Genomic DNA, 22,032 nt, shown 5'->3' on the forward strand with positions numbered 1-22,032 from the left:
CCCTGTCCCCTGCCTAAGTGGAACTAGAGGGAAAAGAAAGTGAAATTGAAGTGGTCGGGGGTAAGCAGCTTTTGGAGGTCTAGACCACGCCCCTGGAACTCAGAGCCAATGAGTAAGGACTGGGCGCCACCCAAGGTTCTCTTCATTTTCCCTTAGAGCAGGGCTTCTTAAACTTTTTTACACTGGCGACCCCTTTTCCCCCCGTGAAATTTTTACACGACCCAGGGTGTATAGGTATATAAAATAGATAGACATAACCTTTTACTCTTGCCAAATTTTTCGCGACCCCTACATTCATATATTTATCCATATAGTGTCGTGACTCTTTAAGAAGCTAGGCGTTAGACCATTGGCCAAACAGGAGAAGGAACCTGATTAGGCTCAGGGGCCCGGATGCTGCTGCTGCTAAGGCAGGGAAAGTTTGTCTGGACTGCTCTCAGCACCTAGTCAGAGAAGTCAGGAGCCTCTGGGGGATGAGAATGTAGGACACCACCCCAGCCCAGATATTTTCACCTTGCTTTCTTCCAACTGAGCCTCTAGCCTACATCGATCTGGTGACTTGAAATCTGAAAACATGGATTCAAATCCCATCTATGAGAGATACAGCCCACATCACCTTAGACAAGTCACTTAAGCTTCAGTTTCCTCATCTGTGAAATGCAGGACAGGAATTAGACTAATTATAAATTATATATTTTGACAGTTCCTTAATCTGAAGTTTTGTTTTTATCTGTTTTCTCTCACAACCTACCTAATGTGGAGATGTTTTCCATGACTACTCATGTATAACTTATATTGAATTGCTTGAATTCTTGGGGGTGAGGGGTGGGAAGGGAGGGATGAAGATAATTTGGAACACAAAGTTTTTAAAAATTGATGTAAAAATTTGTTTTTACATGTAATTTGGAAAATAAAATTCTAAAGAGAAAAAAAAAAGAATGACTGAAGTGGGGAGAGGGGGAGTGGGCAGCTAGGCGGCACAGTAGATAAAGCAATGGCCATGGATCCAGGAGGAACTGAGTTCAAATCTGGTCTCAGACACTTGACACTTACTAGCTGTGCAACCCTGAGCAATGCACTCAACCCTCATTGCCCCACAAAACAAAACAAAACAAAAAAACAAACAAAAAAAGAATGACTGAAAGGGCAGCTAAGTGGTGCAATGGATAAAGCACCAGCCCTGGATTCAGGAGAACCTGAACTCAAATCGGGCCTCAGACACTAGACACTTACTAGCTGTGTGACCCTGGGCAAGTCACTTAACCCTCATTGCCTCTTAAAAAAAAAAAGACTGAGTGACTGTCCTTTTCACTATTATAAATTCACAAATTAAAAATAAAGAACATATGTAGATACCACCTGTAGCCAGAAAAAGAACTGATAAATAGAAGTATGTATAGAATGATTTTACATATATCTGTGTACATACACACACACACACACACACACACACACACACACACACACACACAGCACATACACAAAGAATTTGTGCCTTAATGGTGGCCATCTCTAGAGTGGGGCTTGGGGAAGAGAAGAAAAAAAAAGGGGAAAAAAAGAAATTAGCATGATAACTTTATTATAATTTTTTTAAAGAAATAGCAAGTTGTACATAATAGATTTGAAGTTTCATATACAATAACCTTTTTATTATAATATATTATGAAAAATGTGTTTCTATTTTTTAAAAAGGCAAAAAAAACCCTTAAAAGACAATGGGTACCAGCAGATGAATGTAATGGAATATTACAGTACTGTAAAAATTCAGAGAAATATGGATAGAGTTCTCTGAAATGATGAAGAATTAAGAAATCAGAATCAAGACACTATCTACACAGTATTATAATACTTTAATCAATAACAGCAATGAAAAGATCATCAAGCTGATAGTAACTATAAAGAAAATTATGAATTGTTGAGAACAAATGATGAAATGTATTTTCTCCTTTTAGTAAGAAGACCTTTGAAGAACTATGAGATATATACATGGCCAGATATTGCTCTAAGTCATTTGGTTTTGCTTAATGCTTTTCTCAATTTTAAGGGAGAGTTCAGTGGGTGGGGAGAGGTTAAAGGGAAACAACCATGGAACACAAATAGCGAAACAAAAATGAGATAAACAGAGCCTAGTATCTTAACTAGAACAGTGCAGAATACATTTTTAACCACAGATGGATTCTTGCCACATTTGGGAAGCAGGCTGACAAGAGAGCATATCCAGAAGAGCATGACAAGAATTGAAAAGGATTAGAAACAATGACAAATATAGGTTGCAGAAAGGAACCAATAACTTTCTTAAAGTAAGTGAAAATCAGTCACATGGAAGAGGTCTGAAATGTGCTATACTTAGAAAATAGAACAATGGTCTATATGTTTCAGGGATCCAGATTTTAATTCTATGTCAAGACAAACTTTATATCTATGTGAATTGTTTAAATGGGGAATGAGCTGCCAGAGAAGCTAGTGACTTCTCTAGCACAGGTCTTCTACTGGGGGAGGATTCCTATTCAGGGACATGTTAGAATAGATAACTTTTGAGGTCTATGCCAACTTGGTGACTCTAATAGCACTGAAAAACAAATATGATTTCTCTAACCCTAGCTTGTGGAATTAGTAAATAAAGTAGGTACCACTTTTTATGAATCTTTGTTCTATCTCTCCCCCAGTACTGTTCATCATGCTCACTCTAGAACTGAGCCCTGTAACACTGAAAAGACAACCACAACAAACAAGGAGCAGGATAGAGAGAGAAAAATGTTTACCAGTTAACAGCACTAGAACTAAGGGATGTTTCAACTGGGCCTTTCAAAGATAATTTGAGAAACCCCTAAGCAAACCACTTTTTGGCCAAGTTCCCAGAAGAAACACATTCTCTAGAGCAATAAAAATATGTGAGACTGTGATCCCCAAACCTTTATCAAGAATGGAACTTCCAATCTCCTTCCCCAAACGTATGTTCCTCCCTACCTACCTACTTCCTCTTTTGACCACCAAGCCTAAGATATCCACCCCAAAGGAAACTCATAGGTGCTCACCTGAGTGTCTGTAGTTTGCAATCCTGTTTTTCCAAAGCCTAACATTGTAACTTCATTTTATTACCTTCAAGACAAGTATAACTCAAGTCCAAGTTTTTCAGGGTCTTATTGTTAAGCACAGCAAAACACAAATCTGGAAAATAAGCACCAAAGATAAAAGGCTGAATTCTTGTGGAAGAGACAGACAACCAGAGGAGACATGAACAATTACATTCTCCATAACTCATTTGCTCTTCTACATCTGTGAATGGAAAAGAGCTCAATCCCATAGTTCATTTGTGTGAACAGATCTGAAGTATGTATGGACTATGAGCTCAATATGAACCAACTTTGTGACACTGTGAGAAAATAATGGGCTTTGCCAATGCCCAAAGGCCCCTGCTCAAGGGGATTGATTTGGATTGATTGGATTGACCAACTCTGCTGATAGACTCACTTGAAGTTGACTTAATTAAAACCACACCTGCCTGGCCCTCAAGAGGGTGTGTTTTCAGAGGCTGTGGAATCTGACCTCAACACAGGACCACCCTCAAGTCCAGTGAATCAATGGAATTGGGTGATGCTAGCCAATTAGCTTGAAGCAGTGTGGAAGGACTCTACTTTGGATACAGAAGGAGTTTCCTCTCTCAGTTCATCTCTCAAACAGGCTGGTGGAGGAGAACTTGAGGACTCTAGGCAAGATAGGCCTTTTCTTAACTTTCTGACCCAGGTGTTCTCTTTTTACTAATACCTGGTATGCTTTAATAAATGCTTAATGCACAAAACTGGTGCTAAAGCTTCTCATTTATAAGTAAACCCTAGCTAATTTTCCCCAAATTTGGGACAGAAATAGGCCACCACCACATTTAATTTTACTTTTCACAACACAAAAGCCAAGACAAGTAAATATGAAGGATGGTATCCACCAGGATGGAGGAGCAATGCTGGAGCAGCTAGCCCTCTATTTTACCCTGGTTCACTTACTTCCTATGTTCTGGCCAGAAGAGATTACTAACTCTTTCCTGACCTTGCCATTGCTGCCTTTTCACAGGCTGGGGCCAGTGCCATGAATAAAATGCCTCAATTGCTCCCCTACCTCCACCAATTCTTCAGCTGAGACATGAGTCATAGGATCAATAGTGATGACAGCTCTGTGTCTGCTCTTCTCAGGAACACTGACTCGAATCTACCAGAAGACAATGGAGACACTGGGATGAGTAGGCACTGATTCTGCAGATTGTAAAGGTAGAAAGCCCATGGTGAAAGAGTATAAAAGAGACCCTTGTCCCACAAAAGAGTTCCTTTCAATAACATTTATTCACTGAAATAGCAGTCTCCCCACCAAGCCCTATAATTGCCTATAGGTGCAATTAATTCTTCTCACAACAGAATTAAACTACTCTGGCACAAGATATATAAGGAGGGGAGGGACTTCACTCAAATCATGGGGCTAGATCAAGAGATCAGATAAGTTGCAATGGGATATCAGAGGGAAGGGGACACTCCCCTGAATAAAGTAGCCCTAAGAGTCTCGTTAAGAGAAGCATCTCTTGTACAAAATTTCCTAGAGGAATAAAAATGGGTAAAGCCTTCCCCTGATCTCAGAAAGGCAGCTTGCAGTGACCTTCCCCAGATCAGTGCTGTTATTTCTGCTTACTTTAACCTTATGGTCTTAGGGCTCAGGAGCCTCTCAAGAGAGGGCATTTATGGGGATTCACCTTAGTGTCTGTAACTGACAGTTCTTTTTTCCCAAGTTCTTGCATAACAGGATCTTCCCATCATCCTCAAATAAAATATCTTTCAAGTACAGGCTTTTCAAACTCTCATTGCTACTGAGAGCAGAGAAGAGATACTGAGCACATGAATAAGTTACATGGCTGCACTCCAACCTATAGGAGATATACAATGGCAGGTTAAATAATCCATTCATTTTTCCAGGATTTACTTGTTTCTTCTCTTTCTGGAAAGGAGATCAGAGCAATGATTCCTTCATAGCCACTATCCTTTGACATCCCCACTGCATCCTAAACAGTTCACTTTCCTTAAAAATTATGCCTTCCTAATCTCCCATTCTACCAGCCCATTCTTCCCATTCTGATCTTCATGCCTGTGCTATGGGAAATACCAATATTTCTCCAATTATTTACAACTGCCATTATTTTCAGAGAGAGTGTTTTATAGTGAGATTCATAGAGTTTCATAGTAAGTCCTGATAGTTATACTCTTTTTTGTTTGTTTGTTTGTTGTTGTTTTATGGTGAGGCAATTGGGGTTAAGTGACTTGCCTAGGGTCACACAGCTAGTAAGTGTCAAGTGTCTGAGACTGGATGTGAATTCAGGTCCTCCTGACTCCAGGGCCAGTGCTCTATCCACTACACCACCTAGCTGCCCCGATAGGTATACTCTCGATTATTTTACAGCTTCTGCAGTTACTTACACATACTTTCCTTTTAGCTCTTCCTAATATATTTTGTTTATATAGAGAAATCATGATTTATGTGTTTTTATCTTATATTCTACAACTTTGTTGAAGTTATTATTTAAAAAATATTTTTGTTGTATCTCTAGAGTTCTACAAGTACACCATCATGTCATCTGTAAAAAGAGATAATTTTGTTTTGTGCTTGCCTATGCTTACTTTATATTTTTTTCTTGTCTTATTGCTTTAGCTAGATTTTCTGGCACTGTGTTAAATAGTAGTGGTGGTAATGTACATCCTTTTTTTACCCCTCATCTTATGTGAAAGGAATCTCCATTGGTATATAACCTTTATTCTTTGATTTAAAGACAGTGTGCTGGCATGAGTCTGGGAGCAGCAGTCTCACATCTAACTCAGAACTCCTCACAGCCTGAGCAGCAACCTATATTTTCCCCCAAATGTCAACTACTGTCAAGGTTCAGCTGATTCTGAATGTCCTAAAGGAAGACCAGGTTCCCCAAAACAAGATTTAGTCATAAGCTTTTTCAGCATCTATTGATATTATATAGCTTTTACTATTTATATTATTAATAGGGCTTATTATAGTCATAGTCCTACTTATGTTGAACAAACCCTGCAGTTTGATCATAATGTATGATCTTACAACATATTGTTACAGCCTTGGTGATAATACTTTACTTATATTTTTGTTTCATTAGAATAATGATCTTTAGATTGATTTCTCGGCTTTAGTTCTCCATAGCTTAGTTATCAAGACCTTATTTGTATCATAGGAAGAAATTGGAAGGGTTCCTTTTCTTGCTATTAAAAACATTTTATGTGTTATTGGTATTAATTATTCTTGTAATGATTCATAGAAGTTACTTGTGTATCCATCTGGTCCTGGAGTTTAGTTTCACTCTGGAAGCTCATTCATGGCTTATGAAGTTTCTTTTTACTGCTAATGGTTGTTGAAATAGTTTACTTTTTTGTTGTTGTTAATCTGGGCATTTTTTATTTATTATTATCTTTTATTTAAGAAATTTACCCCAGTAATAGCTGTGAAAGGGACCTGATCTTGTTCTCATCTTAATATTTTTATGAAGTAAATTTTTATATTTGGTTTGTATAATCCCATTTTAAGCTTACTATGGTTTATGGTATGATATTCTAAACTAAATAGCTAAGAAATTGCTTTCTAGTCTTCAGGACTGGACTTGTCAAAAAGGGAATCCTTCCTTTAGTTAATTATGTTCTTTGGTTTATACAAGTGACAAACTTTTTTCAAAGGTTTCTGTTTATTCTTTATCTTTTCTATTTTCCTTCTTTACTCTTTTGTGTTAACCACTAACAAATAGATTTGGTATCTACTGCTTTATAATAGAATTTGAAGTTTTCATTTAAAGAATTACACCCTCTTGCACACAAATCCAATAGAATAAGATAGTAATTTATTTAGGGACTGGGGAAGGGAAACCAAGAGAGAAATCCTTCAACTTCTTCTCATGGGGAGAAAGGCATGGCACAGAGTGTGGTTCTGAGATAACAATCTCCTTGAGCAGGAGACAGGCAGATACGTTTATAGAGGTCCGATGGTGGACCAATGAAGTGATCATCTGACTATGGAAAGTTGAGAAAGGTACAATCCTTTAGCTCCTAGACATGTAAGGTAATTTGGGAAAGCTCTGCTGATTTGAGGGTCAAGGTTTCTTTTTGATAAATGATGGCTCAAAACTAGAAGATAAATGGTCCATCCAACAGGAAAGTAAAAAAGCCACGGAGAAAGGAAAATCCTACTAAACAGGTAACATGTGGTACGGATTGTTCCCCTGATTTAGGGGAAGATCCCTCAGTCTCAATTGAATCAGTTCTATTTCTCAGACTCCTTTTGGGGTCCTATGCAAATGAGTTTCTAGCTTGTGCCCAAAAAGGTGATTTGAACCTCTTCTATTATTGCCTGAAGGTAAAAAGTCTCTGAGCAAGCTTCTGAGGGAGTAAGAAAGGAGGGGATTTTGATAATTGTAGGTGAAGGGTTTCTGGCCTACCTGAAAGAGAACAATAGCAATTGAGGTTAAAGGTATACTGTAACACTCCAGCTGAAGAGACTACAGTACCACTCAGCTTAGTCAATAACTTAAGGTGGTGAAATACTAAAGCTGCTGATCAAAAAGTGATCATAGGAAGTTTAGCAGATCAACCTGTCTGGCAGAGATGGTGCATCCTGAAAAAAATCTCAGAAGCCATGTGACTTGCCTAGTCCTTCAGTTATTGATTTGTGCTTTGTCTGAGTCAAGTGTTTCTCCATCACTGGATTTTTACTTTGTGCCCACTTCCTCCACCCCACATAAACTCTGTTTGTATTATTGGAGAGGTCTCCCTGGTGTGAGGGAACCATTATTCTTGCTATAGTATTCCAATAAATATCTTTGCTAAAGAGCTCTCCAAGTCTACTGGTTGATGATTAATGCAAAAATTACTGGTGAGACACCATGAGTTAACCTTCAGAAAATAAATATCCCTAGGGTTAGATGGAACACTGAAAGTAGTAGTCACCACCTCTCTGGAGACCCAGCCTGCCAGTATTGCTATTATATGAAACATTGCCTAATCTGTTCACAGTATACAATTTGGAATTATTAGATTTATTCCCCCAATTTGAGTCTCTTTTGTTGTATCTTGAGCATTTTTTTTTGGGGGGGGAATGAGGGTTAAGTGACTTGCCCAAGGTCACACAGCTAGTGTCAAGTGTCTGAGGCCGGATTTGAACTCAGGACCTCCTGAATCCAGGGCCAGTGCTTTATCCACTGTGCCACCTAGCTGCCCCGTATCTTGAGCATTTTTAAGCAAGATAATTTGTGTAATATTGAATGTAGGGATGAAAAAGCATCTACTTAACATAAGTACTAGTTGTATCAAGATAAGATGTGCTGTAACTTTGTATATAGTACATCTCACTTTGCATCAGGTCATTTCCAGGTTTTTCTGAGAGCATTCTGGTCATCATTTCTTACAGCACAATAGCATTCCATCATAATCTCATCCCACAATTTGTTTGACCATTCCCTAGTTGATGGGTATCTCCTCAATTTTGAATTATTTGCCCCACAAAAGGGCTGCCAAAATATTTTTGTATATACAGGTGCTTTAATTTTGTGGGTTTTATCTCTTTTTAGGTACTGACCTAGTAGTGGTATTACTGGGTCAAAGAATATGCATGGTTTTATAGCCCTTGGGCCAGAGTTCCAAATTGCTCTACAGAATGTTTGAATTTACAATTCTATCAACAGTGCATCGATGTCTCATTTTCCCCATATCCTCTAAAACATTTATCATTCTCCTCTGCTGGCCTATTTATTATTCAATCCAATAGGTATGAGGTAGTACCACAGAATTGCTTTGACTTGCATCTCTCCAATAGTGAGTTAGAACATGTTTTTCACATGGCTATAGATAACTTTATTATTTCATCTGAAAACTGTTTGTATTTTTTTTATCATTTATAAATTGGGAATGGTTCTTATTTTAACAACTTTGATTAAGTTTTCTATGTGTTTGAGAAATGAGCCCTTTATCAGACAAACTTGTTTCAAAATTTTTTCACAATTATTGCTCACTGAATTTCCTTCCATCCTACTCCCTTCCCATGTCATTTACTTTATTCTTTATCTCCTTTTACCCTTTCCCTCCATAAAGGTGTTTTGCTTCTGACTATTCCCTCTCCCAATCTTTATGTTATTCCCTCTTTGAGCCAATTCTGATGAAAGTAAGAATCACTAACTCCTCAGCACCTTCCCCATCATCCCCTTCACTCTATAAGCTTTTTCTTGCTTCATTTATGTGAGATGCTTTACCCCATTCCATCTCTCCCTTTCTCATTCTCCCAGTCCATTCCTCTCTCACTCCTTAATTTTATTTTTAAAAGATATCATCCCGGGGCGGCTAGGTGGTGCAGTGGATAAAGCACCGGCCCTGGATTCAGGAGTACTTGAGTTCAAATCCGGCCTCAGACACTTGACACTTACTAGCTGTGTGATCCTGGGCAAGTCACTTAACCCCCATTGCCCTGCAAAAAAAAATAAATAAATAAAATTAAAATAAAAGATATCATCCATTCATATTCAACTCACACACATGCTGTTTGTCTAAATACACTCCATCCACATGCCCTAATAATGAAAAAGTTCTTATCAGTTACAAATATCATCTGCCCATGTAGGAAAGTAAGCAGTTTAACCTTTTCATATTCCTTATGATTCATTTTTTTCTGTTTACCTTTTTAATGCTTCTCTAGAGTCTTTTATTTGAAAGCCAAATATTCTATCCAGCTCAGGTGTTTTCATCAAGAATGCCTGAAAGTCCTCTCTTTCATTGAATTTCCATTTTTATTCCTGAAGGATTATATTCAGTTTTGATGGGGGGGAGTGATTCTTGGTTGTAGTCCCAGTTCTTTTGCCCTCCAGAATATCATATTACAAGCCCTCCTGTCCTTTAAGGTAGAAGCTGCTAATTCTTGTGTTATCCTGACTGTGGCTCCACAATACTTGAATTGTGTCTTTCTGGATGCTTTCAATATTTTCTCCTTGATTTGGGAACTCTGGAATTTGGCTATGATGTTCCTGGGAGTTTTCTTTTTAGGATCTCTTTCAGGAGATGATAGGTGGATTCTTTCAATTTCTATTTTACCTTTTGCCTCTAGAATATCGGGGAAATTTTCCATGACAATTTCTTGGAAGATGATATCTAGCCTTTTTTTTTTCTTTTCCTTTTTTTTTTTTCTATCATGGCTTTCAGGTAGTCCAATAATTTTCAAAGTATCTCTCCTGGATCTATTTTCCAACTTAACTGTTTTTCCAAGGAGATATTTCACATGGCCTTCTATTTTTTCATTCTTTTGGTTTTGCTTTATTGTGTTTTGGTTTCTCATAAAATCATTAGCTTCTATTTGCTCCATCCTAATTTTTAAGGAGTTATTTTCTTTTGCTTTTTAGCCTTTTGTGTGTGTGGGGGGGGGGCAGGCACTGAGGGTTGAGTGACTTGCCCAGGTTCACATGGCTAGTAAGTGTCAAGTGTCTGTGGCCACTTTTGAACTCAGGTCTTCCTGAACCCTGGGCCAGTGATTTATCCACTGAACCACCTAGCTGCCCCCTAAGGAGTTATTTTCTTCAGAGAGTATTTGTACCTCCTTTTTCATCTGGCCAATTCAGATTTTCAAGGCATTCTTTTGCTCATTGGTTTTTTGTACCTCTTTTACCATTTGGTTCAGTCTGTTTTTCAAAGTGTTATTTTCTTTAGTACTTTTTATGTCTCCTTTACCAAGTTGTTGACTTTTTTTTTCATGATTGTCTTGTATCACTCTCATTTCTCTTTCCATTTTCTCCTCTACCTCACTTACTTTATTTTCAAAGTCCTTTCTGAGTCCTTCTTTGGCCTGAGATCAATTCATACTTTTCTTGGAGGCTTTGGATGTAAGAGCTTTGAATTTGTTATCTTCTGAGGGTGTATTTCAATCTTCCTTCTCACCATAAAGCTTTTCTATGATCAGCATTTTTTTCTCTTTGCTCATTTTCCCAGCCTATTTCTTGACTTTTAATACTTTGTTAAACTGGGGCACTTCTTCCAGGGTGGAGGGTGCACTGTTCTAAGCTTTAGCCAGTTTGAGCAGCTGTTTTCAGAGATACTTCTAGGAATTTGTAAGTTTTTAGTTCTTCCAAGGTGGTATGATTTAAGAAAAGGTATGTTTACTATTCTGGCCTGTGCTCTGGTCTGCAACCAACCACAGGCCTGATTTTTGGTCCTGGATCCATGAGCAGAATCATGTTCTACTGTGGCTGCAAGCTCTTGTATGTTTCTGCTCCTCCCCTTCCTGGAACTGCCCCTGAAGATGGTAACCTGGATCTGAGTATGGGCAAAACAGCAGAGTCCTGCCTCAGTGCTAGTAAAGCAATCTCTGTAATCTCCTTCTGTCTAATTGTTCAACCCCCTTACCCTGTGTGAGCTGAATTCCAGAAGCAGTTGCTGCTGTTGCTGATTCAGAGGCTCCAGAGGCCTGCTCCTGGTTTGCTGTGGTTGTAGTTGAGACTGTGCTGGTGCAACCTGTGCTGGGCTGCACTCCACTCTCACCCCAGTACAACAGACCTTTCATGTTGACCTTTTAAGTTGTCTTTGGCTGGAAAATTATTTCAGTCTGTCTTTTTATAGGTTCTGCTACTCCAGGAATTGTCATATGGCATTATTTGAAGATATTTGAAGGAGTCTTGGAGAGAGCTCAGGCAAGTCACTGGCTTTCTTCCACCATCTTGGCTCTGTCCTATACCCCCCCTACCCCCCCCCAGCCTCCAATTCTTTGGGTGAGTTAGTCTCCAGCCCCATCTGGGTCACAAGCACCACCCACAATAGTATCAGTGTGAGTTGGGGGAATGAGATCACAAGGAGTGATTACATATATTAGTACATATATGAAGAAAGCAGAGAGTAGGTTCCAGAACCTGAAACCTAGATATAAAGATATAGGCAGGGGCATCTAAGTGGCACAGTGGATAGAGCACTGGCCTTGGATTCAGGAAGACCTGAGTTCAAATCTGGCCTCAGACACTTGACACTTACTAGCTGTGTGACCCTGGGCAAGTCACTTAACCCTCATTGCTCTGCAAAAAAAAATATAAAACAAAGCAAAAGAAAAGAAAACAAATAAAGATATAGGCAGAAGATCAGGGAGTTAAGTTCTCAGTGTGGCAGACCCCTGAATCTTGGGAGCCAAGTTAGGATCCAGGAATATCCAAGAAACTTGGGGCCTTAAATTGCTTTGGGGTTTAGTGATATGTGAAGATTTAGAATGTAGGAAGAGATGAAATCCGAACATGTTGGTACAAAAACCTTTACATTAATTTCTAAATAAAAGAACTGGTATACTAGGAAATTGGCTAGATTCCCTAAAACTGAGTGCCCTCACAAAGAATCCTGCAGTGTCATTTCTCACTTCCTCATTCCAAGCATTTTTTCACTTCCTTTTTATTTCAATCTTCTGTGTTTCCTGGAGAGATGGTCATTTCTGTCATCAACAGGATAAGAGAGAAGAAGCTGTGTGCTTGGTGAGTACCTGGTACCCTTCCTAATCCCCCAGCTATAGAACCAGTACTTACAGTCAGGGCCTGGGTGTGGGGGTGAATATTCACAAAACTCATCTACTTACATTAGGAGAGGAAACCTGGACAGATTCAGCAGAAAGTGACCCTACCTTAAACTCATTCACTTGCTTTGAACTCTTCATTTCTCCCTCTGACCTTGTTTCATTTCTTGGGCTTCTGCATTTCTTTTCAGGGCTCCCAAAGTCAGCACAGAGCAGTTATATATATTCAGCGATCCTTATGCATTGAGGAAGGATGGGGCTGCATAATGTATTAACTTTTTCCTTGTTAGTGACTAGCCCAAATGGAGATGCTGGGGGCAAGCCTAGGTTTTCATGCTCTTATGGGTGATCTTGAATCAATTGTATATTTCATTCATGGGAATTTTATTATATTTTAAACAAATTAAATGATAAATTACAATCATAAAGAGCATTATTTTATTCATTAGATGAATGAAAATTAAAAAAACCTTTTTTTAACAACTTGAATGTTCTTTGAAAAATTCAAAACTGATATTGATGGAACACAGCTATTTTTCACTTTCTTTGGAGGGACGGAGGGATAAAAATTGGAATCCAAAACTATAAATAATAATGTTTATTACTTTAAAAATTCAAACTTTTCAAATGGCTCAACTCTCCCCATTATCCTTAAATAGAGAATAATCCTTGCACCTTTATTTTCTTGACTGTGTAAAAGGTAATTTCAAATTAGATGTTGTTCTGTTAAACTTATGCTTTTCCAAGGCCAGAGAAGAAGCTTAAGGACTGGTGTCCAGAGGCTCATCCTTTTTTAATTTGAAATTTTACCTTTTTGGTCATCTTTGCTTGTATCAACCATATCCCTGGAACTGAGCTGCAGAAAATAAAGTGGTCAAAGGAGTTAAAGGGAGTATCATGTCTATATGATTTTTCCCTATATCAGTTGTAGCCAGCCGCAGTCCAACTGTTAGAAGTAGGTATTTCAAGAAGGCAAAAAAGGAAGAAGCCTGACTCTAACAGGATCTGGATCCTGACAAGCAGAAATGTCACCAGAGTGAGTGAAGGAAGTGATAGTGACAGAGTAGAAAGGGGTCCTAGAGAGGGTCCCTGTGCTATAAAGGCCATGGAGACACAAGATGAGACTCTTTGTTCTTCCTGCACAAGAGCATTGTGAAAATGATAGAGGGGAAGTAAGTATGAGGCAGGGTAAAGATGTCTTACCCTTATTCTCCTCCACATAAGTTATGAACCAGGGACACTGTACTTCTTGCTCTTCCTCCTACATTACACTCCATCTCCATCTCCTGATTCCATTCTTTTGCACTCACTTTCCCCTAGGTCACAATGCTTTCTCCTCTCCACTGTGCCTCTTAGCTTACCAGGATTCTGTCAACATTCAACTCAAATCTTATATTTTGTAAGAGGCCTTTTCTAGGCTCTCCCTACCCAATCCTCAAATTAGCTTCCATTTTCACTGTGTTTATCATGTTAATACATAGTTGTTTACAGGTCGTATCCTACATGAGAACGTAAGTCCTCAAAGACTATGTTTTTTCCTTTCTTGGTGTCCTCATCATTTATCATAGTGATTGGCACATAGAAGTGTTTGTTTTTAAATGGTGATGGTCATGGTGATAAGTAACAGTGGCACTCCTTACAGGAATCAGATATTCTCAGTGTTTGAGGATGCCACCTAGTAGACTACAGATTCAGGACAGTCACACCACAGTGAGAAGCCTGTTTCATATTAGGGTGTGGATGGGCACACGAAGCTAACCCTGTGATCTAGTCTATGTGTATTAAAAGTATATAGACCTCCTAGTTGGTCTTTCTGACTTTAGTCTTCATTATCCTTTCTTTTTGGACTAGACTGATGATTTCTTCAGTATAGGGAGCTCTCAGAAGGAAAATCTTCTTACCAATGCAGAGCAATAACTTCATTGCAACTTCAAGTCTTAGAGAGTTATTTGGAGGCAGTGAGAAGTTAAATTGACATGCTCAGAGTCACAGAGGTAGCATGTGTGAGAGGTTGAACTCAAAACCAAAGTCTTCCTGGATCTAGTTTCTTTCTTTCTTTCTTTCTTTCTTTCTTTCTTTCTTTCTTTCTTTCTTTCTTTCTTTCTTTCTTTCTTTCTTTCTTTCTTTCTTTCTTTGGCTTTCTCAACAAACATTTCTTTTATTTTTCCAATTACATATAAGGGTAGTTTTCAAACATTAATTTTCATAAGATTTAGAGTTCCAAATTTTTCTCCCTCCCTCCCTCTCTTTCCTCCCTCCTCCACAAGACTGTAAGCAGGTTATATATGTACAATCTGCAAGTTCTCTTTTTATCAGTTCTTTCTATGGGGGTGGATAGTAAGATTCATCCTTAGTCCCTTGGAATTGTCTTGGATCATTGCATTGCTGAGAGTAGTTAAGTCATTCACAATTGCTCATTGAACAATACTGGTATCACTATGCACAATGTCCTCCCAGCTCTGCTCACTTCACTATACATCGATGTTCATGAGTCTTTCCAGGTTTTTCTGGGATCATCCTGTTTCTCATTTCCTATAGCACAATACCATTCCACCACATTCATATACCAGAGCTTCTTCAATTGATGGACATTCCCTTGATTCTCAATTCTTAGCAACCACATAGAGTTGCTATAAATATTTTTTGTGCAATTTCCCCCTTTTCTCTTTTTCATGATTACTATTGTTAACTGTTTCCCTTCCATCCCATTTCCTTCCCCATGATATTTATTCTATTATCCATCTTCTTTCATCCTATAGCTCTTCAAAAGAGATTTGTTTCTGTCTGTTCCCTCCCCAAATCTGCCCTTCCTTCTTTTGCCCCTCTCTCTTTATCCCCTTTTCCTCCTATTTTCCTGCAAGGTTAGAAAGAATACTCCCAACCAATTGAATGTGTATATCTTTGAGCCAATTCTGATGAGTGTTAGGCTCATTTACTGTCCTGATTAAATAGATTACTCCACCCCCTTTGGGTGTTCATGTTAATCCCTCCTTGAGGCAACTCTGATAAGTTTGAGGTCTTTGAACCTTTTCTGATAAGTGTAAAATTCATTTACTGCCCTGCTCCTCCCCCATCTCTTCCCCACTCCATAAGCCTTTTCCTGTTTCTTTCATGTAGGATATTACTTCTGTCCTTCCCCCTTGCTCAGTGCATTCGCCTCACCCCTCAATTTAACTCTAAAGATGTCATCACGGGTGATACAGTGGACAGAGCATCCACCCTGGACCCAGGGGGATGCCAACCAAAACCTGGCCTCAGACACAAGACAGTCACCCAATGTACGACCCCAGGTATGTCCCCCAACTCCAATTTTTTATGGTTCTCTAGGGTCTTGTATTTGAAAATCAAATTTGCCTTTCAGTTCAGGTCTTTTCATCACAAAAACCTGAAAGTCCTTTTTTCCATTAAAATCACATTTTTTCCTGTGAAAGATTATGCTGTTTTGCTGGGTAGGTGATTCTTGGTTGTAACCCCAATTCCTTTGCCCTCTAGAATATCATATTCCATGCCCTCCAGTCCTTTAATGTAGAAGTTGCTAGATCTTATGCTATCCTGACTAAACCTCCACAGTATTTGAATTCTTTCTTTTTTGGCAGCTTGCAATATTTTCTCCTTGACCTGAGAGCTCTGGAATTTGGCTATAATATTCCTAGGAGTTTTCCTTTTGGGATCTCTTTCTGGAGGTGATCGGTGGATTCTTTTGATTTCCATTTTAGCTTCTGCTTCTAGAATTTCAAGGCAATTTTCCCTGAGAATATCTTGGAAGAGGATGTCTAAGCTCTTTCCTTGATCACGGTTTTCAGGTAGACCAATAATTTTCAAATGATCTCCTCTGGACCTATTTTCCAGGTCAGCAGTTTTTCCCAGAAGATATTTCACATTGCCCTCTATTTTTTTTTTTATTCATTTGGTTTCTCATAAAGTCACTGGCTTCCATCTGTTCAATCCTAATTCTTAGGCAATTATTTTCACCAGAGAGCTTTTCCATTTGGCTTTTCAAGCTGTTGAATTTTTTCTCATGTCTTTCCTGCATCACCCTCATTTCTCTTTCCATTTTTTCCTCTACCTCTCTAACTTTATCTTCAAAGTCCTTTTTTAACGCCTCTATGGCCTGAGACAATTAATATTTTTCTTTGAAGCTTTAGATACAGGGGCCCTGACATTGACATCTTCCTTTGAGGGTGCAGCTCGATCTTCCTTGTCACTGAAGAAACTTTCTATGGTCTTCACCTTTCTCTGCTCATCTTTCCTTTCTTTTACTTGACTTTTAGCACCTTAAAATGGGGCACTGTTTCCAGGCTGCAGTATCCCAAGCTTAAGAAGTCCCAGGTGGTATGATTTAAGGAGGAACAGGTTCTTCACTCACTTGGCCTGTTCCCTGGTCCATAGATGACCTCAGACCAACTTGCTAATCAACCAGCTTTGTGTGTTTGGTTGTCAGCTCTGAAGAGCCTGTGCCCCTCCCCCACCTGGGCCACTGCTACTCAAGCCTACCTCCTGGTTCCCAGCAGGGGTGAAAAACCCAAGTTCTGTCTCAACACCATCATAGACCCCTGTATTCTCCCCCCTTCCAAGGGCTCAGCCCTCTCACCAGACTGTGAGTGTAGTTCCAGTTGACACTGACGCTTCAGCTGATTCAGAGACTCTGGGGGTCTCCTTCTCTGGTGAGGCCTTCCTGGGACTAGATCGGTATCAGGCTGGCTGTGGGGTTGGGCTTCACTCCTGTATCAGCACAGCAGCTCCCTCCTTCTGACCGTCCAAGCCATCCTTCATTAGATGATTTCAGCACATTCTTCTGTGGGTTTCACTGCTCCAGGCATTGTCCTATGGCCTAAAGTTAGTTTTCATCCATTATGTGACACAATCTTTCCATGAGAAGATTAGCATTACTAAAGTATTACCATGATCCTATTACCTTTGTGCCAGCAACCATCGATGGTTCCCAGTTCAATTGGATAAAATTAAATCAATTGAGTTAGTGTATTAGTCAAAGTCATCCACACTAAGGCATAAGGTTCTGTCATACCTGCTTGCATATTATTTGTCAGAGATTAATGTTTGTCCAGCTGTACAGCCTGATGTCAACTCTACCATTGCCATCCTTACACACACACACACACACACACACACACTCCAAGAATAAGGTAGTCACTGAGAAACTCCTCATTATTGAGATTATTTCTGGTTTGGTACTCACACTTTATCAGTACCTTCATTGCCTTAGCCTCGATAGCAATAGGGAAATTTATAGGGGCAGCTAGGTGACACAGCGGATAGAGCACCAGCCCTGGAGTCAGGAGTACCTGAGTTCAACTACTCAGGCACTTAACACTAGGCAAGTGTGACCCTAGGCAAGTCGCTTAACCCCAATTGCCTCACTTAAAAAAAAAAAAAAGAAAAGAAAAAAAAAAGAAATTTATAAGAGAGGAGTTCTTTAGGGAAGAAATAATAAATTCTGTTTGGAACATGTTGACTTTGAGAGGATTGGATATGGAATGTAAAATACAATAAACATTAGTTGATGGGGTACTGTGTCTCAGGAAAGAGACTAAGGCTAGATTGATCTAGAAGTTATCTCTTTAAATACGGTAATTAAGTCCATGATTGCTGATAAAGTTATCAAGAGACAGATCCCATCACACTGATTTAGTTCTTATAGTGTGAGCTTGGGAGAACTTAGTTCTCTGAACTTCAATTTCCCCTTCTGTAAAATAAGACTGAACTGAGAAAAAAAATCTATAATTTCATCAGCTAAGGGGAAACACCCCCATCAATATATAGAACCACTATTTATTATTTAGATAAATCCTAGGGAATTTCTTGAGTGACCTTTTGTACTTCCTTTTCCATTTGGCTAAATCTAGTTTTAGGGATTTATTTGCTTCAGTAAATTTTTGAATTTCTTTTTCTTGGTTCTCTTGCATTACTTTTATTTCTTTCCCCAATTTTTCTTCTACTTCTATGATTTACTTTTTAAAGTCCCTTTTAAACTCTTCCAGTTACTCTTTTTGGGCCTGAAACCAATTTGCATTTTCCTCTGAAGCTTCAGCTGTAGCCATTTTGTTACTGTTGTCTTCCTCTACGTTTATGGCTTGATTTTCCCTGTCACCATAATAACTATCAATAGTTAAGCATTTTTATTGTTGTTTTTTAGCTCATTTTTTGTGCTTTTGTTGTGCCTTGATATTTTTATTCCTTTTGGACTCTATTCCTAAACTGTCCCAAGTTTCTGTGCTAAGGTTTTGGTAGTTTTCACTGGGTTTCAGGGCTTAGCAGCTTGTTTTTGCTGGGTTGCTAAAGTTAGCAAACTCTTCCTGTTGGCTGGCCCTGGGGGAGTGATCTTGTTGCTGTTTGGCCTCAGGAGTGATGCCCTGCTGGGTTGCTCTGTTGGTAGGGCCTCTCTGTTAGTAAGCCCTGGAGGAGTAATGTTGTTTCCAAGCTGTTCAAGTTTGGGGGGGCGGGGGGGGGGGGGAAGAAGGTCCTGCTTCTGGGTTGCTGTGGTAACCAGTCACTCTGCTAGCAGGCCCTGGAAGGGTAATATTATTGTGATCTATGAAAGGTTGGAGTCTCCTGCTGCTGGTTTGTCCTGGAAACAGTCTGTCTCCTGGGAGGTTGCAGGGGCAGGAACTTGCTGTTGACCAGTCTTGAACAAGGCTTTACTACTGGTCAGCAGTGGGTTCAAAGCCTCCCTGGTGGTCTCTGCTAGTTCTAGGGTGCCTAGTGAGTGTCACTGCTACGCCTGCCAAGGGATCTGCTGGCTTGCAGGTGGGTAGAGCCTTACTGGTAGATTGCCCCAGGCTTAGAGCACTGGTTCAGGCCCCCTGCTGTGAGCCCAGAAGCTGCTACTGCTGCTCCTGGACCTCATTTCTCTCCCACCCGTGTAAGACAGACCTTTTCTACCAGGCTCCTAGGCTGCTTCCCTGATCCTAGCATGATTCAAAGGAATTTTTATGTCAGTTTGGAAGGGAAATTTGAGAGAGTTCCAGAGGATTGCTTCCTCACTTGGCCATCTTGGCACAGGAAGTCTGTGTTTGAGCTATATCTTAAAGGGAGAGACAGACCATATGATGCTGAGAAACAGAGAGAGTACATTTGAGGCACAGAAGATAGCCAGCACAGATCTATAGAGAGTTCCACCCAGGACTGTGACCCAGATCTGAGAATGGGCAAAGCAAGAGTGTCCTTCCTTAGTGCTAGCAAAGAGACCCTTGTAATTTCCTTTTGACCAGTTGTTTGACCTCCTTACCTTATGTGGGCTGAGAGCTCCAGAAGTTATAGCTGCTGCTGTCAACTCAGTGGTTCCCAAGGCCTTCTCCTGGTTTATTCAGGCCCAGTCTGTGCTGGCATGGAGTGCACTGGACTTTATTCTACTCTATCCCATATTTGAGAGTCCTTTTCTGCTTACCTCCTAAATTGCTTTTGGCTAGAAAAATTATTTCACCTCATCCTTTTGTGGGTTCTGCCATTCTAGGAATTATTTTATGGAAATAATTGAAGGGTTTTAGAGCAATTAGTAGGTGAGCTCAGGTGAGTTGCTGACTTTTCTCTGCAATAAGGAGGTGGGGATTTATGGGGAAGAATAATTGTGGGGAAGTATTAGAAAAGGAGGGTCAGCTGTAGAAGCTTGAAGTGGAGTATCCGTGGCATGTCAGGATTTGGGCAACCCTTCCATATAAAGAAAGTTCAGCACTGATAACAACAGAGCAGTCTCACTCAGTGCAGGTCCAAGGAAGGGCCCTAGAACTTTCTCTCTTTTAGGACTAACCTTCCCTTCATGTGCCAATCTGGGTTGTTGACAGAAATGCCTTGGAATGGAAGCTGCAGACTGGTCAAGTACCTTGAATACCTGACAGATGAAGAGATGAAGAAATTCAAGCTGTTCCTTTCGCACTCTCTTCCCCGAGGACTCATGGAAAATGCTGGCCGAATTGAGATGGCCATGTTAATGGTTGATCATCATGGGCAGCAGAAAGCATGGGATATGGCTGTCAATATCTGGGAGAAGATGGGTCTAACAGAGCTGTGGAAGCAAGCAAGGGGAGAAGACCCATTGATTTGTAAGTGTAGCCAGAAGCTTAGAGCTACTCAATACCATTGCTCTCCTTTTCCACTATTTCACCCTTTCCTCTTTCTCCTCACTCATGTCCCATTCCAGTCACTATCCTTCTTCCCTGTTTCCCCCATTCTTCATTTCCCCCTTTCCTCTTCATCTTAATATACTCAGTTCTTCCTGACTCCAGGTTTGGCACACCAGCCACTGTACCATAAAGCTGCTCCTTTAGTTAGGCTGGTCTCTCTGAATGACCTAATACCTTCAGTGAAGGCTGACAGGATCATTTATGACAATTAGCAAGATAAGAGAGCAAAAGCTATAGCAACATATGTGTGTTTTCTTCTGATTGACTGTCAATGACATAGTCAGAATTGAGATTACATCATTTGGACCTCCCCTTCTGAAGCCCTCTTAACCATATGTAAGGCATGTGATTCTAGTTACAGGACAAAGGTTCTCAGAGGATGGGAGTGGCTAACAATAGTTTAAAATGATGAGATTTGACCTTTTAAGGTTAATCAAGTTTCTCTGGAAAGTGGGTGATTGGGGGCAGCTATGTGGCATTATCTAGGGCACACCAGCCCTAGATGCAGGAAGACCTGAATTCAAATTCAGCCTCAGGAACTTGACACTTACCAGCTGTGTGACTCTGGGCAAATCACTTAACCTTCATTGCCCTGCAAAAAAAAAAGAAAAAAAAAGAAAAAGTGGGTGATATGTGGCTTTACAAAGGTGGAGGAAATTACAAGACAAAAGCTTAACTTTTAGATAGTTTCTCCAGAATGTGGGCGGTGCATGAAGATTACTAGGGGAGGGGGCAGCTAGGTGGTACAGTGGACAAAACACCGACCTTGGATTTAGGAGGACCTGAGTTCAAATCCAGCCTCAGACACTTGATACTTATCAGCTGTGTGACCCTGGGCAAGTCACTTAACCCTCATTGCCTCACCAAAAAAATAAATAAATAAAATAAAAATCACTAGCAGAAGGAACTATGAAGGGGAATATTTAATCTAGCCTTATAATTTTGTATTTTATAATTTCATAGGACTTTTCTTATTGGGCTGTTCTTTCTTCAACTACTTTTATTAGAGGGGAGAAAAATACAAAAGATTTTCATATATGAAAGAGAATAGGTTTAGAAAATCTGATGATTTAAATAAGTGTTTTCAGTATTTCATCTACTTCCCTTGGGCCTTTACACAGGCTGTCACTTTATTCTAAGATTCATTCCCTGTTTACCATTTAATTTTAAAATACCTAGTTTCCTTCATAACAGTCCTGAGAGGTTGGTACTCACTAGGTAATTCTGGCAAAAGTTAACCTTTTTTTAAGTCTTAGACCCCTTTGGCAGTCTGGTGAAGCTGATGGACCCTTTCTCAGAATCATTCTTTTAAATGTACAAAATAAAACACACAGAA

The 22,032-nt window shown here is 39.7% G+C and overlaps 1 protein-coding gene across 1 annotated transcript in view; it reads left to right on the forward strand.

The window, feature by feature from the left end:
* The first annotated feature begins 12,505 nt into the window (after nt 1–12,505).
* Nucleotides 12,506–22,032, forward strand: part of LOC122749764 (NACHT, LRR and PYD domains-containing protein 3-like) — a 65,278-nt gene continuing 55,751 nt past the window's right edge. Inside the window, exons 1-2 of the mRNA XM_043996282.1 lie at nt 12,506–12,520; nt 20,358–20,615. Coding sequence (XP_043852217.1) covers nt 20,360–20,615 — 256 coding nt within the window. The 5' untranslated portion in view covers nt 12,506–12,520; nt 20,358–20,359. The remainder of the gene's footprint in view (nt 12,521–20,357; nt 20,616–22,032) is intronic.

Source organism: Dromiciops gliroides, chromosome 3, assembly GCF_019393635.1.
Source record: "Dromiciops gliroides isolate mDroGli1 chromosome 3, mDroGli1.pri, whole genome shotgun sequence".
Lineage (NCBI taxonomy): Eukaryota > Metazoa > Chordata > Mammalia > Microbiotheria > Microbiotheriidae > Dromiciops > Dromiciops gliroides.